Source organism: Coptis chinensis, chromosome 2, assembly GCF_015680905.1.
Source record: "Coptis chinensis isolate HL-2020 chromosome 2, ASM1568090v1, whole genome shotgun sequence".
NCBI classification, from domain to species: Eukaryota; Viridiplantae; Streptophyta; class Magnoliopsida; order Ranunculales; family Ranunculaceae; genus Coptis; species Coptis chinensis.
The window spans coordinates 94,085,622-94,113,387 of NC_141457.1; the positions used below are offsets into that span (position 1 = coordinate 94,085,622).

The 27,766-nt window shown below is 37.2% G+C and overlaps 4 protein-coding genes across 7 annotated transcripts; 1 reads left to right on the top strand and 3 right to left on the bottom strand.

The window, feature by feature from the left end:
• Nucleotides 1–434: 434 nt before the first annotated feature.
• On the bottom strand, nucleotides 435–8,594 carry LOC147519125 (transducin family protein / WD-40 repeat family protein). The gene is given in 6 exon segments (XM_086590801.1): nucleotides 435–870; nucleotides 1,147–1,218; nucleotides 1,220–1,774; nucleotides 6,029–6,130; nucleotides 6,766–7,620; nucleotides 8,227–8,594. Coding segments are annotated over 5 exon segments (1,746 nt in total). The 5' UTR covers nucleotides 7,564–7,620; nucleotides 8,227–8,594; the 3' UTR covers nucleotides 435–651.
• A 1,639-nt stretch (nucleotides 8,595–10,233) lies between these two features.
• Nucleotides 10,234–12,958, bottom strand: LOC147519126 (Putative membrane lipoprotein). Of its 2 annotated transcripts, none has more exons than XM_086590803.1 (4): nucleotides 12,828–12,958; nucleotides 12,060–12,306; nucleotides 11,316–11,570; nucleotides 10,234–10,673 (listed from the first exon to the last, which is right to left on the bottom strand). In XM_086590803.1, the coding sequence occupies exons 2-4, from the start codon at nucleotides 12,298–12,300 to the stop codon at nucleotides 10,660–10,662; spliced, it is 510 nt and encodes a 169-aa protein (XP_086446929.1). In that variant the 5' UTR covers nucleotides 12,301–12,306; nucleotides 12,828–12,958; the 3' UTR covers nucleotides 10,234–10,659. The 2 variants fall into 2 exon arrangements, with proteins under 2 accessions (XP_086446929.1, XP_086446928.1); XM_086590802.1 differs by having other exon boundaries at nucleotides 12,842–12,926.
• Nucleotides 12,959–13,712: 754 nt separating this feature from the next.
• LOC147519127 (cuscuta receptor 1-like) lies at nucleotides 13,713–17,852 on the top strand. Of its 3 annotated transcripts, XM_086590807.1 has the most exons (8): nucleotides 13,713–14,352; nucleotides 14,460–14,681; nucleotides 14,802–14,873; nucleotides 14,993–15,067; nucleotides 15,171–15,314; nucleotides 15,396–15,536; nucleotides 15,644–15,744; nucleotides 16,909–17,852. In XM_086590807.1, exons 1-8 carry the CDS (start codon nucleotides 13,962–13,964, stop codon nucleotides 17,761–17,763), a joined length of 2,001 nt encoding a protein of 666 aa, XP_086446933.1. In that variant the 5' UTR covers nucleotides 13,713–13,961; the 3' UTR covers nucleotides 17,764–17,852. The 3 variants fall into 3 exon arrangements, with proteins under 3 accessions (XP_086446933.1, XP_086446930.1, XP_086446932.1); XM_086590804.1 differs by having other exon boundaries at nucleotides 15,644–17,852; XM_086590806.1 differs by lacking the exon at nucleotides 14,802–14,873 and having other exon boundaries at nucleotides 13,725–14,352; nucleotides 15,644–17,852.
• A 180-nt stretch (nucleotides 17,853–18,032) lies between these two features.
• Nucleotides 18,033–27,021, bottom strand: LOC147519128 (vacuolar protein sorting-associated protein 2 homolog 2-like). The gene is made up of 8 exons (XM_086590833.1): nucleotides 26,864–27,021; nucleotides 26,729–26,773; nucleotides 26,621–26,655; nucleotides 26,475–26,525; nucleotides 18,753–18,833; nucleotides 18,616–18,651; nucleotides 18,471–18,532; nucleotides 18,033–18,306 (listed from the first exon to the last, which is right to left on the bottom strand). The coding sequence occupies exons 1-8, from the start codon at nucleotides 26,913–26,915 to the stop codon at nucleotides 18,246–18,248; spliced, it is 423 nt and encodes a 140-aa protein (XP_086446959.1). The 5' UTR covers nucleotides 26,916–27,021; the 3' UTR covers nucleotides 18,033–18,245.
• Nucleotides 27,022–27,766: the final 745 nt, after the last annotated feature.

A 27,766-nucleotide genomic window follows, 5' to 3' on the forward strand; every position in this document is an offset into this window, starting at 1 on the left:
ATAGTTGTGCTTTCTTTTAAAAAATACTGTGCTTTCTTTTAAAAAATACTTTTGGTAGTCGGATCTGAGAAACTCATTGTAAGTAACACTCTTTTTTTCTGTTCAAAACTACTTTGTTTTAGCTCAAGTTATAAATGAAAATTTATTATTATTTTATTTGGTGATTTACAAAATTCCTTTTCTTTTTCATTCCAGAAAGCCTTCAGTGGGTTTGCCTCGCTTCCTATCATAATCACGAAGTTGCAAGGAAGTGGAATTGGGTTGGAAAACCAACTTCATACTTGATCCAGATAATAACTATGTGTAATATACTAAAAGTAACATTTGCAAATACCAATCAGTAAATTAAAGCTTAAAAGACTGTTTGTTTCAGATGTAACATTGTAACCCCTAGAAGAATCAAAATAAGAACAGCGAAAGGTAAGGGCCATTGATCCATGCAATTGCCATTGAAGCTTTAAATTGAGAGAAATTTAAAAAATGGTAATCCATATATGGTTTATTGGCAGATAGCTGCTGCACAATTTACATGCTCGTTTGCTATGAATTGCCAAACTGAAAAAGAAAGGGATACGGGAAAAAGAATATACAGAGAAGCAATGGGCTTAGTGAGAACAGTATACCAGACCACTTCATGTTCTTTATGAGTCTCTATGTTCCTCCGTTACAATGGCGGATGACACCGTTGCTATAAGCATCCTTGCGTTTCAGGTTTACCCTATTTAAACCCCATATGCGTATAGTACGGTCGTCACTACCTGATGCTAACATGTGGGGGTTCACTGGATTCCAGCTAACACAGTTGACAGCTCCAGAATGCCCAGGCAATGCCTCCAGGAGCTCTTCAGTACTACGGTGCCATATATAAACCTGCAGATCCATCTATTACGTTAAAGCTCAGTTTGTTTTCAATATGATGGGATACCATATAGAGTCTAAAATCAATCAAAGAACTGCAAGTACATCCGCTATACAAAATTATCCTTTTGGTGGGAAAAAATTCCACCCGAGATTTCTTCTACCAAATTATTACGTGGCACATTTTGCATCTGCCCATTTACCAGTTTAATCATGAGATGATGGCACAAAACATAATGAAAAATGAATATGAGATGAACCATTCTACAAGCAGAAATACACCCATACCTGTGAATCCTCACTCCCGCTGGCAATAAAACCTTCCTCAAACCCACCAAAACAAGATCGAATAACAAACCGTGGTGCGTTTGTGACCTTTGTACTTTGCAATGAGTCTTAGATCACCATCTATACACCACAAATGTATCTCTTGATTTATAAGATTAACAAGCAAAAACTTATTGTCCTTTGATAATGAGAATGAAGTTATTGTTTGGCCTTCTTCAATCAGTCTCTCAACTTTCGCTTCCCTGTCAATTAGTAATATTGCAGTTTCTCTACACATGCTTAATATCTGATTACCATCATTCGATATGGCCATGTCCGAGATCTTCAGTGTCCGCTGACCTTTCCAACACTCCAGTTCTTTCCCATCCAGAGCCCACATGCAGATGCTCTTGTCAGACATCCCAGAGAACACACGCTTTCCATCAGGAAACCATCCACAGGATATCAGCCCTAAACCTGCTTTTTCATACACATGCAGACATTCACCTGAGTTGACATCCCAGCGTCTAATAACCTCTTCCATTCCACATGTGAGAATCTGACTGTCGTCAGGACTCCAAGAAACAGTGAGCACGGCTTTCTGGTGACCACTTAAAGTGTGTCTTAAGGCCACTCTGCTTTCGTTAACCTAAAAAAATATGTATCTCTTAGACAAGTGTGGTAGTAGACCTTTGCAGAAAAATTACAGACAAGTTAGCAGCAAAGCCACAAAACTACATAGATGGACTTTGACTTGCCTGAAATAAAATATTGCATTTTTTTGCCAGAGACAATAACAACATAATTCGACTGACAGAGATACAGACTATCATGGAATACAAGTAAATAGACAAAGGTCACAACGATTATAATATATAATAACAGCAATATCAGTCGAATTGCTCTCTTACCTGACAGTGTGGGGAAGGAATGAGAACAGTTGAGTGATATGTTACACAGACATGAGAAATTGGGTGCCCTCCATTGGACATTATGCCTGGATGCTAATGAAATACCAACACATTCATGAATCTATATCATCGTATTTTAAGTTTTTAACAATCCCTTTTTTCCAGCGAAAAAAAATGGGAAAACATTTCTTCACTGCTGCTGACTGACACCAAAAAACCCCAAGTTACATTGACAGGGACACGGATGTCTGACATGGAAAAATATAAAAACCATGAGGGATATTACATATAATGTGTCCGACACAACACGTGGATACGTATCCGAAACTAATTATTTTTGAAATATGGCGTGTCCATGTAAACCTTTTTAAAGCGCTCAAACTGATCCTCCCATTACCAGAACTCATATCACTTACTCCCCGCTCCCTCCACACACAGAACATATCATGTAGTTCAATAATCATTATATTGGTGGGCCTTGGAGGAAGGGGAAAAAATTCCAGCTCAGTTTCTGCCTTTCTGGCAGTGACAGCTGTGAAGACAGTGTTGTTATTAGGCGCAGCAAAATGTTCTTTGCAGCTCTGAACCATAAACAGGCATAGAAATCAATTACTAAAGTAGAGGAATGCCAACATGCATCAATACCATGAGAACATCAGCAGTCAAAAACAAAAGTTCATCTTGAGACTCCCAAAATTTTAACCATCAGGTACTATTCCGGAACCTCAATATATAATTTTGTCTTTTGCTGCTGATGTTTTCATGGTGCTGCAGCAGCTAGCATTTCTCAAAATGAACTAAATTCATCACAGCAAGAGATAAGCAGTCTGGAGATGACACCTAAAAAGTATAAAAGCCTGTCAAAGTTCAATAGAAAGATTGATCCAATTGGTCCGACACTAGTTTTCGCCAACTATCACTTTCTCTTCCATGAAACAACTCTACTTATACTGGTCCACCCTTTATACAACTACCTGGAAATAAAAAGTAACTGCAGAGTTGGAGCATCAGTATCTATATGATATTTTAGGATGTGTTGTTTGGAGGGAAAAGCAAAATTTTGAAGAACACAAGCTAATATTATGAGTTATGACATCACAAACAATTCAAGGGTGTAGAAATGTCGGTTTCCCTGAATGACACTGTTAAGATGCAAAAGTATGATGCTGGAACACATAGAGTTGAAAGGGCAAAGACGAAGTAAAAAAGTGATGTGCTTCTCTTGAAAGAGTGAAGGTGCACATTAACTGTATGTTGTAAGTTGTAAGTTGTAACTTCTGGATTCTGAAATTCATAAAGACGCATGTATTTGTTTTACATTCTAAATTTTTTAATTCAAACTGCTTTAGCTTTTGATCTGAAAATCGAATTTCGACATAATTTACATATTTACAATGCTGTCGACAAGACCTTTTATTTTTAAAATACTGTCAACAAAACCTTTGAAAAGTGTGTCATACTCCCCCTTGTTGGATCCCCATATAAATCACCTTGGTCAATCCAACCGTAGAATAAGTTGTGCATGTCAGTAAGATCATCTTTACTTAAAACAATTATTTCGATAGGAAACATCTAACCCTGTGAAAAATCCAATAAAAGTAACGGTAGAACTAACAGCACTAGATTTTTCAATTTTGGGTGACATTTTCAATAGAATAGGAGTTCCCAACTGGACTAATTTTTTATTAAATTATTTGAAGGGAAATTTCCCATACCTGTTTCAAATTAGTAGGAATTTGCAAAATTAAATCTCCTCCAATTTTGACTATTTCAACATAAGATGTAAGATTCTACCCTTCACGCAAAAACACTCGGTCTCCCTCACCATGTACACTCTCTCCACTTACACTCTCTCCTGTGTCTCCTTTGAAAGTGACATCTTGAATTTTTTTTTCTCGGTAAACATAAAGATGGATAGAACAAAACATATTTGGACCATTTATTATATTTTTTTTCTTGATGAAAATGATTTAGGTGTCCTACTTAGATTAGATCTAGAACTGTCCTAATCAAGTTTTGAACCATCCTATTTAGATAGATACTGTGATTTTAAATTAACAAATAGTAAAATAAGTTTAAAAAAAATGTCCTAAATTTAAAACCTAAGTCCTTGGTAACAAAGATGACGACTGCTTGCCTATATCTCTGATTTTCTAGGACCCGTCCTCCATGGTTGGGTTATGATGAGTCAGATTGTGACTCAGATGCCTATAGGCCCGCTTGGGCTTTGGTTTTAGGTTTTGATCTTTTGGATTTTCTCCTTTTTTTTTAAACTGTAATGGACGTCCCTTTTTTTATTAATGAAAAGTAATTTATCAGTTTACTTCAGCATTTTATTTTAAGTTTTAGCATTTAATTTCTCAAAATCAAAATATCCATTAACTAAGTATCCAAGGTTAAAAATTTGATCCATATGATCTAGACCTAAAGAGGACGCTTAAATCATTTTCAACAAGAAAAAATTAAAACCGACAGTCCAGACCTGTTATATCCATCTTGATGTCATTGTGCACAATTAACATGTCACTTTAAAAGGAGACAATATGTAAGAGGAGAGAGTGTGTACTTGGAGAGTGAGGGTGTATGAGGAGAGAGTGTTTCACTTTTCATGAAGGGGTATAGTTGTACATTTTGTGTTGAAATGGCCAAAATTGGAAGAGGGAACTTAATTTGGCAATTCCTACTTATTCAAGATTGCTACGGGAAATTTCCCTATTGTATGGTTGGATTGTCTAGTATATACTTTACATGGGTCCCACAACAAAAAGTACAGCAGAGAGAAAATATAGAGCAGAGACCGTCAAGGTTTTACTCATGGTTGTTTGTGGATATGATCTCCATGTATAGATGATTACCAAGGTTTAGAAATACGCACCAAGGCTTAAGTCTCAAGATGCCTTAGGCCCTTTATGAGTTTAGCGCCTTGAGGCTTAAACCTCACATGTTCTCGTATTTTGTATTTTATTCCTTTTTTTTATTTTACTTCTTTAAAGATTAAAATATCCTGATTAGGTTTGCACATCAAAACACCTCATTCTATTACAATCACAAACTTCCATCTTTAAATCTCATTTTCTCTCGCCTTTTTTTTATTGGGGAATGCTAGCATGCAACATAGATTGTTAGTTGCACAGATGCCTACAGACTTAACACAAATTGGCGAACACACTGCAATATTTTTCTTCCCACTACAACAAAATCAGTAAGTCCATTATCCCCTTCTATTTTTAGGTGTAAGGAACAATATGAAAACATAACCAGTACTGCCGCAGTAGCAGAAGCTCGTACTATCACTCTGATCCTTTCTCCATCTCTCTCAATACTAAAAAAAATTGACAATATGACAATACAAAGTATTAAACTATATTCTTCATTGGAAATTCATGATTTCACTTTTACAGGTAGAATATAACATTGGGTTGCCAACTAGCATTCCTCTTTTTTATTGTGCCTTAAGCCTCAAGTGCCTCTGAGGCTGGCCTCAAGTCTCAGAGGCAGAGCACCTCGAAGCTTTGATGCATTTTACTAAACATTGATAATTACCAAAAGCATCAGACCATTCAAAAATTCTCTAACCCTACCAAAGGGTAGCCTCAAATGACAGTGATGATGCATTGTTCTCCAATTTGTAACCCAATTTTGACTGGGGTAGAAACTTCAGAATTTGTCCAGTTTTTATAGGGATGATCGACGTAGGTAAGGGGCCATTTACATACAGGGTAGAGTTTCTCTGCACAGATATAAATAAATACATGACTGCATATACATATCTATTAAGAAAATTTATACGGACAAAAAGGAAACGGAAATGTATGGTATTCCAGGAATTGGTTAAGTATATGCATATCCAAAGTATTATACCATGACAACAGAGAGAAGCACTCAATTCTCGGAAAAGGGTTGTCCTATACTCCTATTCCTTTACTTTCATGCCAAACAAACAATATCATGTCAAAGTCCACAATATCAGGGTTTAAAACCAAAATAATTACCTCCCATATGATTGCAGACCCATCATTGGATGCTGAGGCTAAATATTTCCCATTATGTGAAAACTGCAAGAACCAGACTTCATCACGATGTGCATGCAATACCTGCTCCATTCCATGAAAGAGATGGCTCAAATGAAAGGTTTACCAAATTATTTAAAAATAAAAAATAAACCCACACAAATTACACACATGAATACGCCATTGTTGAAGGTAGATAGGAAGTTCTAAAAGAGAGTCAACTAGTCAAGCTGAAATGCAGAGATCAACATACAAATTTGAAAGCATTTGGAGATGAACTGAATAAGCATATGACCAAGGGTAAGAAGGCAATATGATGCACCAGTATCCTATTTGTAGATTGCATGAACTTACATTACTGTGTGCACCAATTCTATGAAAGTTTTCACTATATATTAAGTACAAATCTGCATCATGTACAGGTGCAAAAGAGAACACCGTGACATGCACGTCATGGAAATAATTGGTCTACTACACTGATTTTTCATCTAAGACTATCAAATTGATATAAAATCCTTTTAAACCTTAACATTTAGTTACTTGAGTCATAGGATTGTAATGGGAAGTCCCCAAAAAAAGTTACTAGAAGAGCTTATTGTTTTCAGAACAAAAATACATATGGGTGGAGTGGAACAAATGAAAAACAAGGACAGAAAAGAAATAAAGAAGCATAAAGAAATAGTAGCAAACAGTTTTGCAATTGAAATACGAGTTCTCACCTGTAAAGTTTGAGAGGGGATCTGGTCTTTTCCACAGTGATGGTCAGTATACAAGGACATTGCACTATCCAAAGAATTGTGAAAGAAACAAGCTTCAAGCTGCACATTAAGGGCCTGCTCAACAAGATGTTCCAGCCTTCGTTCAGGTATCATAACTGTAGGAGGAAGTAGTTTCTGTAATTTATCCAGAAGTTTAATCCTTGATCCTGAACCTAAAGTATCTTGAATAGAAAACCCAAGTGATGTGCACTGTGAGGGTGAAACAATGCAAGAAGAAAGCTCATGCAAACGGCTGTTGTTAATAGAAAGTGGTGCAATCTCGCTTCTCAGCGTCTTTAAAGCATCCATGACTTTTTCCTTACCAAGAAGTTCAAAAAACTTATGTTCCAGTATCAAGAAAGAAGCTGACTTTATAATGTTTTCATCCAACAGACCAATTTTACCCAATGTAGATACACTTTCGTCCCAATTGCCATCAAGCACCTGCTGCCGAAACAAAGACACCACAGAGGAATGCAATGGTATCCCAGACTCCTCCTCCAGAAGGGCTCCACTTTTTTCATAACCAAGAGAATATAATGCTTTTGTTATAATCCTCACAAATTCTACCTTTTTAATAACTTGCTTAGAACCAACCATCTCTTCCCCCCCTTCAAAAGGTAAAGGTCGAGCCATTGATTCTCCCTGGAAGCTGGTGACAGGTTCAGAAAGAGATAAACTGCCCGAGAAGCTCCTCACTCCTGTGGAAGACACTTTCACGCGTTTTGACGGTGGTTCATCGTCCTCTACACCTCCCATGAAATGCCCAAACTCAGCCCATATATACTCAACAAGGAAGTAAGTAAAAGATTATGCCTAAGAAGAAAAAAAAAAGATATGAATCACAGAGAACAAAAAAGATAAACTCAAATAATAATGTCCCCATAGATTGGTCAAACACAATAGAAAAACTGTCACAAGCAGTATACCATCAAACATACACACAAGCATCCACGATTTCATTCTAACTTGAGGCAATCCAAGTATAACAAAAGGAATCACAATGCATTTGCATATATCAAGTCATTCAACCAAAACACATTAAAACAATCTAATCTCTCAAAAAAAAACAAACACCAAACCAATCCATACACAAAACATGAAGGTGCATAATCAAACAGCAATAGTGCATAATAGGACATTGTCTAACACAATATACAGTGACACTTGCAACAACAAGATTAGCCCAATAACTGAAAAAAATCAAAATTAAAAACCTTTCTTCATCAATAAAGTAACATAATTTATCAAAAATTTAAGATCCTAATAATCATCAAGTTCTTTTATCATTTCAGAAACAAAGAACCAATTGACCACATAGCATTAAAAATTAACTAAATACAAACAAGCCCACCATATAAAAAACAAGAAAACCAAGAATCAAACGATTAAAACAAACATAATCCAAGAAAAAGATCAAACCTTAGCAGATAATTGAGTTGCAAAACAAAGCCGAATCTCCCGATCTAACTGGCGAAAAAACTGAATAAGCAAGAATGGATTTTTGCTTAATAGAATCAGATTAAAAGTCAAAATGGGTAAAATCCAATCAATATTAAAGAGAGATAGAGAAAAAGAAACCCACAAAGCTTCTTTTTTTATTAGTTCAATCAGAATTAATGATTATTATTAGTGATAAATTTTTTGGTGAAGTGAAAGAGAGAAGAAGAGAAATGAGGAGGTGAGAAAATAAGAAGAAGTTTTATTATCAGGTAGGTATACACTAATACTAATGCCACTACCCTTTTTGATGACGTCAGGATTGAGGGGAGAGAGATAAACTGAGAAGGGGTATTTTTTATAATATATATATATTTTTTTTATGTTGTTTTGTTTTTGTTTTTTATTTTATTTTATTTTAAAGTGGAATTTTTGTTTGAGAAGGAATGGGAAAGCAAGCGGTGTCTAATGGAGAATTTTTTTATGGGATACCTTGGCATGTAAGGAGCAAAAAGGATAAAAGGATGCAGTGGAAATGAAGATTTGGACGTAATGTAAAAAAAAATGGGGGAGGAATAAGAGCATTCCCAATTACAGTCAGTCACTGTGGAGGGAAATTGACAATTTTCACCGTTTTTTGTGAAAAAATCATTGCCCAATGTAAGGGTGACAAAGTCGGTCAGTTGTGACTAAGTGAAAACAAGAGTAGCAGTTGCTACCGAGAAAATAGCTGAGTTGTGAATTTCGGACGAGATGTTTTTATTCCGTCTCGTGTGTATTTTTTTAATTTTTTCGGTTTTTTTTTCTGGACGGAATGTTTCATTCCATCTTGCGTGTTTTTTTGGGTTTTTTTTTTTTTACTTCAGACGGGATGTTTCATTCTGTCCAGCGCGTTTTTTCTATTTTTACATTCAGACGGAATTAAATATTCCGTTCGATATTCAAACTCACATTTGCATTGGACAGCCTCACCTTGCTTTTCACCAAAACGGTAGGAAATAAAGGAAATTGAGTCTACGTGGAGGTGAAAAACTCTCGCTTGCATTGGGAATTGGGAATGCTCTAAGTAGGAAATGGTAAACTAAATGATTTTAAGAAATTTAGGAAAATATGAAATGTTACACTCGATGGTTCAAAGTGAGAGTGTGATATCAGTGTTTTTATTAAAATGCAAGAAGAAACTCATTCTCAATTGTCATTGGTGGTCCAAAGAAATTAGATGTATGAGAAGGAACATTGTAGGAGTTGCACTATGCAACACTGACCAGCAGAACGCCAGAACCTACATGTTTCATGAGTTACATTCCATTTTACTTACAACTTTACAAGTTACAAGATGAGCACTGCAACCAATCGACACCCTCACTACAAGACCCTTTTTCTCTTTATTTTCGTATTTAAAATGTCAAGTACATTTATAGTGCTAATTGCTAAACACCCTCCTTGTTTGATACTTACAAGAAAGTTTGGCTGCCAAACTTTGGCATGGTAAGGGAAGGACTAGTTTATGGCAAAAGAAAAAAGTAAGATGTACTGGTTTTCAGGAAATGGTAGATTGACCGTGTGTAGGTCCGCTTGGGAGACGACAACATGTGTTGTCAAGTTGAAATAATTCCAGTGATTTACATCTGGGGCTGCGCCGCTTCAATTGAGTGTACAGAATTTTACTGGCATAACTGCATAAGGCAAGAAATTATGGAATCACAATGTTTTTGAATACCATACGAAACCTGGAATTAATATTCAAGCCTCAAGTTGTCCTTGGTATTTCACATAAACGTGTGATTCTGCAAGTTTTTTTCATTTGCTGCTGCTGTGTTGTTGTGTGGGTACAAATGTGCCACATGAACCACTAAATTATCCATTTCTTGGCTACTGCCACAGAAGGATCCATGTCTTTGCGACTTTGCTACTGCCCGTGGATTACAAGTTCATAACAGATACTCATCTCTATCCAACAATCTACTCAACTATTGCCATACTCCCAAGTTTTATGTAGCACAATAAACATATAACTAATATGAACTGTAAAGTGTATGTTACACCGGGATGTCATGCTAGATAAACAAAACTAGTGATTGTGATTAATAGATATCTATTTTTTTGAATAACTAATGAGGCTATAAGATTCGATAAACTGCTAATTCCGAATATGGTTTGTGTACAATGTTATATGAATTCAGATGTTGATTGACAGTGCTTGTTTTTGTAATTTCAGCACAGATATCAAACAGAATTTACAAGCTTGTGTTTGTTCTCACCCCTTGAATCCATAGTCCTTACAAGAACTATTTGACACCTTTCATTTTGCCGATAAGCAAGTTTGAAGAGACTTTCAACAATTCAATTGTATTTCCTTGCAAGCGAACATACTTTTACGGCGTGCAAATAAGGCTCTCCATAATCCTTAAGCCATTAATCGTTACAACCTGCAAATGAGAAATTTATGTCAGAAATTCCAATTCATACCAGAGGATGGGGGGAATTAAGGTACACATTCATATAAACTAGAAATGCAGACTCACTTAGTTATTGGGAAAAAAAAAATGTAGACTCACCAACAAGCTCAGGATTTTTTGAAACAAAATCCTGAAAATTTAATCTTCAACAAACTTCTTGATACAGTAAAATAACAAACAAATAAACCCACTTGGCAGGACATGGCAATAGTTTGTATGTTTCTGACGATCAACTTCCTTTGGCCAATGTAATCAAGAAAACACACAACAAACGCATAACATTGAGACCAGAGTTTGAAACCAAATGCTCAGAGTGCCCTGTGAGTAGTGCGACACAATAACTGTGCAAAGAAAGTTGGGAGCACCAAAATTCCCAAAATAGGTGGTATATCTACAGACTGGTATTTTTACGCATTAAGTAGAACTACCAAGTACCAATGGACATAAATAAGCAAGTATTAAATACTAGAATGGAACTAACACTGAAATAGATATCCAATATCCAATATGCTAAATATCAACCAACTAATCATCCACATATTCATGCTGCTTTACAGTCAATATTCTCAAAGTAATTCTTAAAGTTAATTAAGAGGTAACTGCAACACTTACGTTTCCGTTGTTGAAAGTCACGATTTCTGATTGTCTGCAGGCATTCCGAGAAAGACCTAGAGTGCTGATTCAGTCGCTTCTTCATCTCAGTTAAGTTAATGCTGTGGCTTAAAGAATGCATCTGGTTAAAGCTAGACAATCTTCTACTTGCTTCTCTCTGTAAACCAGAAATTCTAGGTCCAACATGGTTCCAGCAATCTCCAAAACCATTCGAAGTAGCAAATTCCAATGCACCAGTGCTTGTTGCAACAATAGCTGAAATGTGTGTCAAAGACCTACTCATGTCAATATAAATCGATAGGAAAATAGTAGACACACAGACAAGAAGGACACTTCAACTAAAATGGCTTGGCGTGTGAAAGAGAAGTTGACAACATCTACCACAGTATATGCTACTGTGCAAACACTATTACTAGAGACTTGTTTGAAATATTATGACTACCGTTATAATTTTCTCCAATGTTACAAAAGGCGTATTATTATTTAAACTTCTCTTTTATCTCTCTATATAACTACACTTGTACAGTTGTACTTGCCTTTACATCAACGATTATTGCAATTTGTAAGTGGCATGTCTGTGTATTGTGTAACCAGGCCAGGAGCCTGAGTAAATAAGACGACTGTAGGAACTATAATATGCTGAAGTCGACGACTAGAGCCATTAACAACATGAGAGAGAGAGAGAGAGAGAGTCCAAAAAAATGAAACCAAGCAATTAAGTTACAGTGGAAAAGAAGTGTGCACCATTGTAAGGCATTTCAATAAGGAAGTTAGTCGGAAGACCGATGCCAACACCGGCAAATGTGATGCCAACGCTAAATCCAACACCACAACCAGCTCCAACGTATCCAACGACCTCAGGTCCAAATCCAGGACCCCATCCAACACCACAGCCAAAACCTATCCCCATACCCCAAAAGGCCCCAGAGGTTGGATGCACAGGATTCCATCTTTCATACCTCCTGAATAATCCCTTTATGATCATAAGGACCTGAGATAGGAAATATAGTTACCGACAAACAAAACTGTGCTATAACTCATACTCACTAAATATGAAGGATGTTTAACAATATTTTGTGCGCCAGTATCTCTGCATACCATGTAAGGGTGGATATGGTGGGCCGGGGTAAGACCAGCCAACTGAACAACTAACAGTACTATCACAACAGGTGCGGGGTTTCCTTGAAAGTGTTGGGGTCCTCAAAATTTAGATAGAAATAGAACTCCACTCCACTTCACCTATGTTAAACTAATTCTGGTCCAGACTCCAGACTACCACAACATAGGCCAAAATAAATGTCTTAGCCGGAGTTATACAGTGTTACACTAAAATATGACAAAATTTGGTCTAGTATCACTCCATACTTGCAGTGTGGCACTAAACATGCATAGTTATAGCTGTCCACAAAATTATATACTGACAATATTACTCAGTGCCATATAGTTGAGAAATAATAGAAGCACTATATTATGGAATTTGATCAAAAAAAAAATTAAAATTATTATTATTACCGTATTTCCATTACCATCGCTGGCGATGTGCTTCCCAAGTGGTGTGTTTTGCTTCAGCTGATTTTCTTAAAAACTGAACAAAGGAAACTAGTGGATAACTCGGGCTCTGGGGGGATAGTATTTGACAATGGGCCGGGCTACGTGGCTATCTAACTATGACCCATTGTCGTCCTAAAGAGTAAAGAGTGACGTAAAGCCCAATAGGCTTGACATACGGGTCGGGACTGGTTAGTGGGTTGGGCACTTGGGCACAATTGCAATTTGCAAATTCCACAGGGCCATGGAAAAATGGAAAAAAAATACAATTTTTCCTCAAATTTTTCCTTTATCTTTGTATTTAAAATGTCAAGCTCATTAAATATTTTCTCGGCGACGTGGTATGTAACTATGATAAAGAAAGCTCCTTGTTAGATACTAGGGTATGCCCGTGCCTATGGCCTGCGAGACCTCGACGCGCCTGCGATATTACCCTCGATTAACTCATCGCTACTTCGCCGTCGCGCATTAATGATCTTAAAGCGAAAAATATTCCTCGCAGACAAGACCCAAATAAACAACTCAATTTATAAATACCCGCAAGCGCCATCCCAATTATCCATTATCTATAAGCCCAAATCAATTGGAGGCTTAACAATTTATGCAAATTTGGCTTTCAACAATTTATAAGTCCAAATTTATTGTTGACTTTTGGTTGATTTTTGAATAGATCTCATAGTATTGATTACGCTTAACAAAATTACACAAACTCTCCAAACACTTGGATCTGCCATGTCACAACTTACTAAAAGACAATGACAACCACTTGATGGAGTCTCTATAGGCCCCACACCATTGCTTTTTATTATATAGACTTACAAGAGAGTTTGGCATTTCCTGTAATGGAGTAAAAGAAACGTCAAAGGAGCGTTTGACAGAGCGAATTTTCTTTTGCGTAAGGGAAGGAGTTGCTTATGACTTTATGGCCAAAATAAAAAACGAGTATAGGACACAATCTAGTCAAAACGAAAATACACGGCCCGTTTTCTTCTTCCTCCAATTACAAACACACTGCTAGTCTCTTTCCTTCTATATTTTGTTTTTTTTCTTTTTATCCAATCACCAATTACAAATCCTATTTTCTCCCTTCATACAATAATGAATTCATGGCCTTGGACTATTTGTATGTTTGTTTTCGTTGTAATATTTCATTACAATGGATGCTTGGGTTGTTTGGAAGAGGAAAGAGTTGCTCTATGGAAAATAAAAGCTTCAATCAAATGGAATCTTACGGATTGTCTTCGTACAGATAATCGATATCCTCCTATCCCCCCTTTTTGCACTTGGGTTGATGACAAAACAAGTGATTGTTGTACTTGGGAAAGCGTTAAGTGTAGCAGTTTCACTGGTAGAGTGATCCAACTCTCTCTTGCTGGTACATACAACAGTGAAGAATACAAACATTTTCTAGATGTATCCTTATATACTCCTTTTGAAGAGCTGCAACATCTAGACTTATCAAGAAATTTCCTTAATTGGACAATTGAAGGTAAATACGAATGACTCCTCATTTTTGCACTTAGCAAACGACGTAGCCCTTAGACTTCCAACCATTTCCAACTAATTAATTTTTATTTCCCTATGCTATACCTTTAGATCTTGAGAGATTGTCCAAATTGAAAAAATTGGAGGTCTTGGATTTAGGATCTAACCTATTCTTCAACAAGAGCAATACTGTACCTTCAATTCCAACAAAAGTGTTCTTTTCCAACAAAAGTGACACGAGCACTGTTCCGTTTCTGGGCGAACTCAGATCTCTTAAGACTCTTATTCTTAGCTATAGTAATTTAGCAGGGTCATTATCGGACTTTGCCAAAGGTATGTGATCGTACACTTTATTCATTCTTATTGATTTGCTGCCACATGAATAAGCTTTCTGAATCGGGGATGCATCTATAATTGATTATTAATTCACGTGTTTCATTATTTTTGCTGCAGTGTTTACAAATTTGAACAACTTGGAAGTCCTAGATTTAAGCAAGAATAATTTAGTATCGGACATTGCCAAAGGTATGTGGACGTACACTTTTATTCATTCTTATTGATTTGCTGCCCCATTAATAAGATTTCTGAATCGGACGCATCTATAATTGATTATGAATTCACGTGTTTCATTATTTTTGTTGCAGTGTTAACAAATTTGAACAACTTGGAATTCCTAGATTTAAGCCGGAATAACCTTGATGACTTCTTTCCCTTCGACGGTAATGGTTCAAAAATCTCCATAACTAAAATTTCATTTAGAGTATGTAATATTTGACAATTCTTTACTTCATTGCGTTCTAACCTTTTGAATCAATTTTTTAGATTTGAGAAATATGAGCAAGTTGAAGATCTTAAATGTGAGTAGCAACAACTTCTTGGGGAGGATTCCTCCATCAATATTGTCTTTGAGTTCTCTGGAGGCTTTATCCTTGAGGGAAACGAATATCAAAGAAGACTCCATATCAAGTAAACCTCTACTAATATCTAGTCTTTTGGGATAAACCTCTACTTTATTGGTTCTAACCTTTTGAATCACTTTTTTTTTAGATTTGAGAAATTTGAGCAAGTTGAAGATCTTAGATTTGAGTTATAACAACTTCTCAGGGAGGATTCCTCCATCAATATTGTCTTTGAATTCTCTGGAGGCTTTATCCTTGCGTCTAACGAATATCAAAGACTCCATATCAAGTAAATCTCCATCAAGTGTCAATGACACTTTCTTTGACTTGTCTTTTTGGATAACATGGTTTATGCTACCCTCACTAGCAATATAATCTCTCGTATATTCTTTATAGGATTTTGTGAATTGACGAAGCTTCAGGATCTAGATCTTAGTGGGAACAAGTTTGAAGGGATCTTTCCTCCATGTCTCAATAATTTGACGTCTCTTAGAATGGTAGACTTCTCTGATAATCAACTGAGTGGAAACATTCCTTCATCTCTTATATCTAACCTAACATCCCTAGAATACATAGCACTTAGTCGAAACCAGTTTGATCGGAGTACCTTATCTTCAATGCTATTGGCTAGTCATACAAATCAATTAAAGGTTCTCCGTTTATCAAACTGCAACCTTAACATGTCAACAAGTGACCTTCTAAACTTTCTCCATAACCAGCATGACTTGAGAGATGTAGACCTCTCCCATAACAACTTACATGGAAAGTTCCCCACCTGGTTATTTGAAAATAATTCACTGTTAGAATATTTAATTTTAGCAAACAACTCGATTAACGGTGATATTCGTTTGCCATCAAGTCCTATGAACTTAACCATGATTGACATCTCCAAAAATCAAATTCATGGAAAACTTCCAACAAATACCGGTAACATATTTCCAAGCCTGGCGACTCTAAATTTGTCTAAAAATAGCTTAGAAGGTAGAATTCCAAGCTCACTGGGTAACAGAGAAGGCTTGTGGGTTTTAGATTTGTCGAATAATAATTTCTCAGGAGAAATACCAGAGAGTTTGGCCATGAGTAGTCGCTTATCAGCATTGATACTATCAAATAATAGACTAGATGGTCAAATATCTCCTAATCTTTTTAACCTTCCGTTGGATATTCTTCGTCTCAATGGTAATCAATTCACTGGAATTATCCCAAATCTTACTCCGTCTAAATTATCTCAACTATTGACATTGGACCTAAGCCGAAATCTTATATCGGGTGAAATTCCTACTTGGATAGGTAATTTAACAGAGTTAAGGACACTTGTTCTGGGTAATAATTCCTTTGTTGGTCCCATTCCATTAGAGTTCTGCAACTTAGTTAACATAATATTTTTAGACCTTTCTCAAAACTACCTTTCAGGTCCCATACCTTCTTGTCTGAACTTGACATCCTTGCAATATATGCATTTGCAAGTAAATAATCTCACAGGCCTGATGCCAGAGGCATTACTCAAAAGCCCAAACTTAAAGACATTAGACCTTAAGCATAACAACTTATCTGGTAGCATCCCCTCTTGGCTTGCCTTGCTTTCGAATCTGAGAATTATTCTTTTGAAAGGAAATCATTTGAGTGGTTCAATTCCTCATGAATTTTGTCAGCTGAATAAGATACTTATACTGGATCTTTCCCATAACGCATTTATTGGACCAATACCTCCATGCTTCAGCAACATCACATTTGGAAAGAATGGAAGTGTTGAACCTGCATTTCTTGATCGAATACAAATTAATTATGGCGCAAGCACGAATACGTACCCGAGTCGTTTTGATGATGGAGATTTTGATGATGAAGGCACGTACGTACTTGATCAATACCAAGAACAAGAAGAAGTGGATTTCGTGACAAAAAGTAGGTCTGATTCTTACAGGGGTGACATTCTTAATTACATGGCTGGCATGGACTTGTCATACAACGAATTCACTGGTGACATACCGCCCGAACTAGGAGCTCTAATTGCAATCCGTGCTTTGAATTTGTCCCACAATCAGTTAACAGGATCAATTCCGAAAAGCTTGTCAGATCTAAAGCAATTAGAGAGCATGGATCTTTCTCACAACAAATTAAGTGGACAGATTCCATCAGAGCTTATTGGTATAAACACTTTGGCGGTCTTCATTGTGGCCTACAACAATTTATCTGGACGGGTTCCAGATAAAGCGCAGTTCAGCACATTTAATGTATCTAGTTATGAGGGCAACCCATCTCTTTGTGGACTACAACCTTTGCAAAAGCAATGCAACACCTCAAAAGATCCAGTCATTTCAGTGATACTCAGACAAGCTAGACTCGCAGAGAAGTTTGGGATTGATCCTATCAGTTTCCTTTCAAGTTTTGCAGGTACTTACGTCGTCTACTTGCTGGGATTTGTAATTGTTCTCTATGTCAACCCCAATTGGCGTGGATTGTGGTTCAATTTCATTGATGCATGGTTAAGCTTCATATTTCCATTTTGTTCAAAGTAACCCAATATATTTGAACAGCTTGGCAATTTGACATTCCAAGTACCGGTTGCCACATATATTATTTAATCAGGGGAATGCACCTTTTCTTATTTTCTAATGGCATAGTTTGAATGACCAATACAGCTTGTTCATTAAACATCACAACCTACATAATTACACCAAAGAGTGCGGAAGGTTGAAGGAGTGATCAACGCATGAATAAGTTGTGGGTGATTACTTTAGCTCATTTTGTTTCTAATTAATGTTGCTACTTCTACTACTATTCATCACACGAAGAAAAAAAAGTTTACTTCAGTTCACTTGTAGCAATAAATGGTTATGGCATGCACCCAGTTCACTTCAAATTTTACAGAGAAACATAACATATATATATGTAGTGAAAGCTAATAAGCTATCACATCTTCATGCACTCACTTCATTTCTTACTTATTTTACATAAATGTGGTGTCTTGTACTCTTGTACTCAATATATACTTGATGGTTCAGATGCGACGAAGCGAAGCCAACCTCTTCTCAAGATCTTCAACATCAGTAGAACCAGACCTGCATGTTCCACAATCAATTAAAATAAAGAATTAAAGAGAATATGATGATTATATAACAACGTCATGATAGTAGACGCAACTTTAAGTCAACTAGGGCAGTGCACTTTCCAATTGTTAACAAGTCCCCAATTGGTGTTAAATATATGGCTTGATGAAACTTACCTTGCCGGGACAACATTTTCAACTTTCTTGGATGAGATCCGACCTTTAGGAGCTGAAGATAACTGTTAATTATACCAATGAGTTAGGAATATTAAAATATGGCCAAATCCAGCAAGGGAACATCATCAACAATCAAAAGACCAACCTGTGAAGCAATATCTACACCAATCTCGTCAAGCACCTACAGACAAAACATGCAAATCCACATAAAGATAACAGTTGTATTCTATTAAATGTAACTGTAGTATATTGAAAAGGCTGATGACTTAGGTATTTGCTAACCTGGTTGGTGAGCTCTTCTGTTTCCTCCTCCGCCTCATCTTTGTCCAAAGTTTCATCAATTGATTCTGATAGCATCTCAATCTGCAAAAAAAAATCATAAATAAAGAGCAATGCAATGTTCTTAACAAAACCTGATAACAAGGCAACATTTCTATAGTATCCTCAGTAATCCCAAACTCCTATAAGATTTCTGGATGGCTTGACACCAATAAATCCTATGGTGGTACTATGGAACGGCTTTCTGGACTGTCAACAGCAATTAAGATCAGAAAATTATGCCCAAATCTTCATGACAGAGACACACTAAATGCCATAAATTGCTGTGAAGCCCCAAGTGGCTCAGCAAAGCTATGGCGAGATATAAACAACTTAATAAAAGCTTTTATCTTTTGAACATTGTCGATGATTTTGCCAAATCTTGACTCGTTTTGGAACATTTTATAATATGTAAAACGTCTGTTTCATATAAGGAATACTTGGACAACCACATGATACATGACTTAGAAGCATTTAAATGGTGCATGACAGGGAAAGGAGGATCTTACATCATGTCCATTTGTGAGGACTCCTTCGAAATTCTTTAATGACTTTTGCTTGCTTCAAGGTGCCATTTCTTTGAAACAAGCCAAGACATAAAATTGATCAATAAGCAACATAAAGACAAACTCAAACAATTGAGAACCGAGATATGTAGTTCAATTGAGATTTCAATCTCAACTACCACCGCCACTACCACCAAGAACACATACTTTATTCATGGCTACCATTGCTTTTGTAGCACCTTTCATTCCAAAGAGAAATTGCGGTATTAGCATACATTGCCCGCCCTGAAACACCGGCATTTAGAGGCGTAGAAACCAGCAGAGATTTCATATAGTTTTAAGTCGGTAATAAGGTCCGGACTGAAGTGTGAGTTGCTACGCCTCTAATGCGTGCAACGCTCCCCTTGCAAATTAGTAATCATGGCGTAGTCTAACAAGTTGACGAGCCAATATTCTAGTGGCGGCTGCATTATTCATAGGGTTAATTAGTAGGACATTCGGTCACCATACGTAACCTAGGGTCCCAAATTAGGTCTCGTATCACAATGAAAAGGAAAAGTTAGAAAACTTATCAATTGTAGATTGAGTCAATGTTTGACACGCTCTCCTTAAAGTGAATTTGTTAAATGTGATTTCTCATCTTCAACAAAACCCATCCCCTTAAATTTATCTAACAATCTTAAAATGATTTTTCCGTGTGTTTTGGTTTTGTTAATGAAGATGGAAGCGAAAATTTGTTTATGTAATGCGGTGGCCTATGCAAAGAATAAAGCACGATCGTGCATACAAGGATGGGAAGTTAATATGTTATACGCCGCTAATATTTTGAACACACGCCAATATCATTCGGGGTGAAGCGCACCGGCCGATTGATATGAAATGGTGCAAACTTTCGGTAGCATTCAAACAAATTTTGGTTATTATGTTATCCGAAATCGGTTATGTTTTTTTTTTTGCACTTGTGTTGAATGCAGATAAAAGAAAACAATAGAAGACAAGGACGTAATAACGGTAATAACCAAGGCGCTGATTAGTCGTCCCTTAAGGAAAGATTTAAGCCCGCTTCCAATGGTGCGAAAGGCAACATGGCGTCTTCCTCACAGGATTCAATGGTTAACGGCCAGCCTAAACTTTGCACTAGAATAGACTACCCTCTAGAACGCAATATAACTCTCTGGCGGCGGACAGAAGAAGAGAAGAGAAGAAGATTGAAGCAATAAAGACTTATCTGTTTCGTGTAGGTAAGAGAAGGGTGTAGCACGACTTCAACAACTTCTGTTTCGCTGGTTCTATAGTGGTTTTCTCTTACGGTTACTCAGTGGCATGCCGCGACTTACGTCGGTCGATATATCGAGGCAAAGAAGCGACCTACACAAGTTCTATCTCTCTCGTCTCTCTCTCTCAGATATGATCCCCCATGATTACAAAGCCAGTTGTTTATATAGAGGTGTGATCCGGTTACCAGATGGGAGAAGGAAACCTCACAAAGTCGGTTTCACAAAACCAACTTGGAGTAGAACTCTAGCAAACCGAAACTTGTCGCAACACTAAAAACCGGTTTAGGGAATAGGTAAACCACTACCCACTAGACAACCAGCCCAAGCCCAAGCCCAAGCCCACGTCACGACACGACTCGGCTCGGTTCGGTGCGGGGCGGGCGGGCGCGCGCGTGTGTGGCTTTGGGTGAGTCCTCCCTCCTAACACAAAAGCATTTGTACCACTAAGACGCACCACTTATGCTAGAGGTTCACCTCAAATACCTCACTACCTAGTGGTGGTTCACCAATGTGGGACTAAACAACACACAAGTATTTGAAATACACATGAAGATTCCAACAATCCCCCACTATTTCAATTTTCAAAGGAAACAAATTCTCAAAGAAATCGGCATTTTTACTCTCTATAATAGTGTTAGCATCGACAAGGTTATTATCGATTTTACTACTAAAAATCTATATGCAAAGACTATTATGAGCATAACCAATGAACATACAATCAACGGTTCTAGGTCCCAATTTTCTTTTTTAGTTCGTTCACAAGAACCTTAGCAAGACACCCCCACATTTTTAAGTATGTCGGGGTAGGTACATGACCTTTCCATAACTCATATGGTGTCTTATTCCCTGTTTTCTTGTTGGGTATCCTATTCTCATATGGCAAGCGAGATAGGATTGCTTCCCCACAAGTTCAGGGAAGCTCCGAACTTACAACAAGCATAGCATTCATCATCTCTTTAAGTGTTACTTTTTTTTTCCTTTTACCACTCCATTGACTCGGAGAGTATGGTGGAGTAGTCTCATGAATAATGTCATTCTTGTCACAAAAGTCCCGGAAGGGGTTAGACTCATATTCTCCACCCTATCGGACCAAGTCTCTTAATCTTCTGGTTTAAAATTTGGTTTTCAACTTCAACTTTTTTGTACTTGAGAAACATCTCACCCGCCTCATGCTTGTCTAAGTAAATATACCATGGTGTACCTAGAGAAGTCATCTATGAATGTAATATAATAAAACTTCCCCTACAGACATGGTACTTCCGAATTCACCCAAATCCGTATGAATAAGAGTTAGTAATCCGGTTTTATCTCTAGACACGCTTCTTCTTGTGGTTTCTTCGTGGCTTTAGTCTCAAAGACATATCTCACATTTATCATTAGAAAAATCGAAATATTAGACAATAAACCACATGCTTTCATCCTTTTCATATCTTGAACATTCACACGTCCTAGTCTACCATGCCATATATTAAAAGAGTCAAGCAAATAAGCGTATGATTCATTCTTATTAATAATAATGTTGTCAAGTACATTCAACATGAAAAGACCAATGTTATTACAATAACTTTTACCAACAAAACCTCATTCTTTGTCGAACAAACTTGTCACACTCTCAAAAGTCACCTTGACGCCGACTTTCCCCAAGTGGGGACAAAAATCGATTCCGACGAATCTCGGGAACATGAAGAACATTACTAAGTGAAAGGGGTTTCCCGAAGTTAACTTCGAAGAACCTTTCCCTTCCCCTCAACAGAACGGACCTAGAGTCACCCATATAGACCTTTTCATCTTTCACTAGTATGTAATCCGAGAAGGCTTCAACATCACACCACGTGGCATGGTGGCACCGAATCTAGTACCCAGTTCCTTCCAAAGTGGCTATGAACACTTTGTGACACGACGGCAAAGAAACAATATCATCTCCCCTCAACTAGATTAGCATTGGGGGAGGATCATCGTCTTTCTTTAGTGTCCGCGACCGAAAAGCCCTATGTCCAGGTTTACCACAAACATAACAATTTCCATTGCCGATTACCACTCCTTTTAAAAGAAGTGCCTTTGACCTTGAAATTCTTATTTTTGTTGACTTACTACAACTTAGAGGTTTTGTTAGATTTCTTTGGGATTACCTTCAACGATATTGGCTTTAGAATGAAATTCCTTAGACAACACCTCATCCCGAAGTCTTGTTCTTTTTCCTCTATGTGAATGTGAATGATCACATCCTCAAGAGTCATCCGCTTCTGCTTTATCTTCATACTATTTTTATAGTGTTTCCAAGACTCGGGGAGTTTCTCAATCAAACATCCAAACAAAGGATTGAGGAAAATTAATACCCCGGTTTTCAAATCATTAATCGGCCACATGAAATCATGGATTTGAGGCGTTACATCTCTATCCTCTCTCATATGGAACTTTAGAAAATTCCCCATAGCATATTTCGAAAGTACCGGATCCTTCTATTATGTATTTCTTGTTCAAACTCTCCCATATATCATGTGCATTCTTATTTGAACAATAAATATCAAAAATCTCATTGGACAAGGTACTCAAAATAGCATGACGACATACCTTATTCCCATTGAAAGCGAACGATTTCTTTCGAAATCATTAAACCCTCCACGGGTCTTTATCGATGAGATACTTTGCATAGTTGAGTACATCTGTGGTCGTGAACACCCTTTCTCCCATCTCTTGAAGTGTGAACCGTTGAAGGATTCAATCTTTGACACATTAGGTAAGTTCGCGAGCATTCAAGCAGAGGTACGAGAATCTCTCATAGGCGAAGTTACTTCCATGACTCGAATTAGTTTCTTTGATCGGTGGTGTCAACGGTGTAGACATCTTGTTGTTTTCCTTAAGATTGTTGAATCTGCGATAAAAGAAAACAATAGAAGACAAGAATGACGAATAACGTAATAACCAAGGCGGATTAGTCAGTCCTTATGAAAGATTTAAGCCCGCCAATGGTGCGAAAGGCAACAATGGCGTCTTCCTCACAGATTCAATGGTTAACGTGCCAGCCTAACTTTGCACTAGAATAGACTACCCTCTGAAACGACAATATAACTCTCTCTCGGTGACGGGAAAGAGAAGAGAAGAAGATTGAAGCAATAAAGACTTATCCGCTTCGGTGTAGGTAAGAGAAGGGTGTAGACGACTTCAACAACTTCGTTTATTTGGTTCTATAGTGGTTTTCTCTTACGGTTACGTAATGGCATGCACGACTTAAATCGGTCGATATCGAGGCGCCAAAGAAAGACACAAGTTCTATCTCTCTGCGTCCTCTCAGTTTAGGGAATAGGTAAACCACTACCCACTAGACAACCAGCCCAAGCCCAAGCCCACGCCACGCCACACGACTTCGGGTTGGTCTCGGTGGGCGGCGCATAAGGCATGGCTTTTTTGGTGAGTCCTCCCTCCTAACACAAAAGCATTTGTACCCTGGGGCACGCCTTATTATGCTGAGGTTCACCTCAAATACCTCACTACCTAGTGGTGGTTCACCAATGTGGGACTAAACAACACACAAGTATTTGAAATACACATGAAGATTCCAACAACTTGTTGACATACAAATGATGAACCGACACCATGGCAAGTTTTGGTCCAGGTTCCTTCTTTTCAAATATACTTGTGCATTAACAATTAATAATTACCATTGGATACCATCATCATGCATGGATGGATAGTTTCCTATGATTGGTTGATAAAGATATTGGCAACAACCCTACGTATAGCCTATATTTATGGGATGAATATTGCTGTTGTTTCAACTTGTAAAGGATGAACAAAGAAAGCCCCACATGATCACATGGTTAATTGGTATACTGTTATGACCAAATACAATGGTAAACTTTTAGAGTGCATGTTTCTCCAAATGACAGAATGCATGTGAAATTTGATAATTTGTGGGGGTAGTATACTATTCTTTAATAGTTTTTCAATTCTAGGGAAATTGGAAAATGTGGGGGAAATGTGTGACTCCATGAATTTTAGTTCTCATCGAGGGAAATTGTAATATTTTGGAATTACTTGAAGCATTACCTCAAAAGCCACCAAATGTGGGCGTGTTTTAGACCGGGACACCTAGGAGATGTGTATTAAATAAAGGTGAGAGGCCTAATATAATACATATAAAATATTTGTATTGGTGCTAAGGGCCGGTATAATGTCCATGTGCGGTAATTCACGACGTATAAGTCGTTGGATGTATCACCGAAAGCGGTTGTTCTCAAATGAAGTTTTCCATTGATTGGATATAGATAACCTTGCGGCCGCTAATAAGGTTGTCTAGAGAGCATATTGTGCATCGAGGGGAATGGTTTAAGAGCCTACATTTTAAGAGTCTCCATGATGGCAACCCAACCTAGATGACTAGAGATCCCAATAACTAGGTTCAACGGGACAACCAAGTTGTGGATGATTCAGATTGAGCACTACAGGGATAATCTCCCCTAGCCATTCTTATGATACAGTAGTGTTGCCTGCAGTAGTTTCAGGTTACGCTATGCTTTTAATGATTCGCTATATCATGTTTCAACAAGTGGAGTACATCAGGAGTATTCTTAATAGGAATCACCTAATTGAGTGTGAACCGGGCGAGTTCTATGAGAATTTTCAAGGCAGAATTCTCTAAAGCACTCACGAACCGAGTCTATATATGTTCGGGGCCAAAATGAACCTGGCCGAGAACTCAAAGTTATTGGAAGGACAATGTGTGGTTACTATTGTCTTGGTTTTCACCAACGGCTGACAGTTCAATGCTTCAAGCACACTGCAAAATAGCCAGCAAATCCGATAGTTTCTCACTAGGGGAGGTTCAAAGCCAAAAGCTACCTTTCCCAAAGCATTGGAATTTCGCTGTGCTCTCACGTTTTATTTTTGTGTCGTTTTCTTTCACATGTGGGGGATTGTTGGAATTTTGAGTAGATTCACTACGAGAATGAAAACTCACTTGATTCCAAGGGTTGCACCCTTTGGCTCCCATGTGTCTTTTGGTGGTTAGACTCAAAAGATTTGTCTTTTGGGTTGTACCTTTTGGAAGAGTCCTCTTTGAAAAGGTGTGATACCTTTTCATAGAGACACCTTTGGAAAGATGTGGTGACTCTTTGAAGAGACAATATTCTTCTATATATACACACTTGCATTTTGCACTTAAGAAAGAGAATTAGAGAGCATTCTTCATACACAATGTCGTCTTTCTCGTGCCAAGTTCATTAAATTTCTATAAGTTTTCCGAAGTGTGTGAGAGCATGATGATGGAGAGTTCGCCGAGACATGTCAACTTGGAGTACCCCTTTGACATGTGAGATTGTTTTATCCTAGGAGGTGAGCGCCTGACGAATCTGTGGTACCGTAGCAGCAGGGGCGAAATTCACTTTAAGGAGAGCGTGTCAAACACGTGACTCAATCTACAATTGATAAGTTTTCTAACTTTTCCTTTTCATTGTTTTTTGTGAATTTGTTAAATGTGATTTCTCATCTTCAACGAAATCGATCCCCTTAAATTTATCTAACAATTAACACATGCCCAAACTGATCCCAATTTGAACTGATTTAAAAATCCGCAAATTGCATCTTTCTGAAGAGCATATATAGGGTTAAGAACGTGTAGGCTATTATACGGGATTCAATCCGAAACGTAGGATGAGATTTACAGTAGGTTACTCAACAATCAACCAAAAATTGACTCCAAATTGAGGCAGGTTGGACTGAGTCTCCATTTGATACTAGTATTTGAAACTAACTACAAGTCACATTACTCGCATTCACGTGTGATTCTTCTAAATCTTTACTTTTAGAAACATTTTGCAATCAACCAATTACAACATACAATTGATTATAAAGAATGTCATAGTTTCAAAGCTAACTGCTATTAGTATAAGAGAAAAAGGACTTACTTCATTTCCAGTTTTCGCAGTCTTCTTAATCTCAGCAACCAATTTCTTCTCCTGTCATTGTTTTTCCCATATCAAAACTCAAGTCATTTTCCCAATGCAATTTCATCATTAATAAAAACACACTAAAAAGTTCAAATATAACATACCTCTAATTGTAAAGATGCAATCTCTCTTTCAATACCTATGAAAACAGCAATTAAACAATCAAAATAATAAAAAGAAACAACTTTTTGTCTTAATCTCTTAAAATGTACCTCTAGTTGCAACTGACATTTCTCTTTTGCTACTCCTTAACGCCTCTGCAAGTAAAATAGAAAAAAAAAAAAAAAAAAAACTCATATTAGTTCACACTCAAATATTCAAACGAGTGTGGGTCCATTAACTAATACCTTTTGGTGAAGTTTTCTTCTTGAAAATGTTCAAGATTGTTTTCTGTGCCATTGAGTTTCTAGATTTGTTTCCAGAGAAGCGAAGTGTTAAAAAGGACAACACTGTTTGTGTACTTGAGTGTTAAAAAACAGCTCTCCTCTCAAACTGCACTTTTTCGTCAATATAGCCGTTGCAGGTTCATTTTTTAATGTTTAAAAAAGTTAGGAGTTGTTCATAAACAACCCTATTTTTTATTGGTGCCACCCCATGTAGGGAAATCTCGAAATTTCGTCCTTTACCGGATAATTCAGTACCTTTCTTTTCGCTGAAATATCACAAATACGATGACGTGGTAGTTGCAATTCGCTGTAATTCCTTCGAAGGGACTGTTAATTTAACAAGTTGGGTATTTCTACTCAACATAATACTGTTAATTTAACGGGTCAAAGATTACAAAAGTGATAGCTTTGGTCCATCGAAAAAAATGTTACATTTTACGTTGTAAAGCTTCAGAATAAATACGAAAAAAAAAATGTTCATAATCTCCAGAGCTGAATATGCATCATATGTTTATCGAAAAAAAGAATATGCATCAGATTTTTTGAGCAATTATGGCCACATTACGTGGTGATAACAGGGGATCAAAAATGGGTAATATCACTGCTTTCACTGAAGTTCCTTTTTCTTGGAGAAACATCAATCTGTCATGCAGAAGCAGAGTCCAGTATGGCCCTAAACAAGCTCTAAGAGTCCAGTATGGCCCTATAAGTTCATGCATGGCAAAATAACCAAAGCAGACCATAGCGTTTATATAAGTGAAACTGAACTCCTATAGTGACATATGCAAATATTTCAGTATAACAAAACAGAAAAAAAAAATGCATAGATGGGTAACGAACTATACCCTTAATCAAACATTGGGG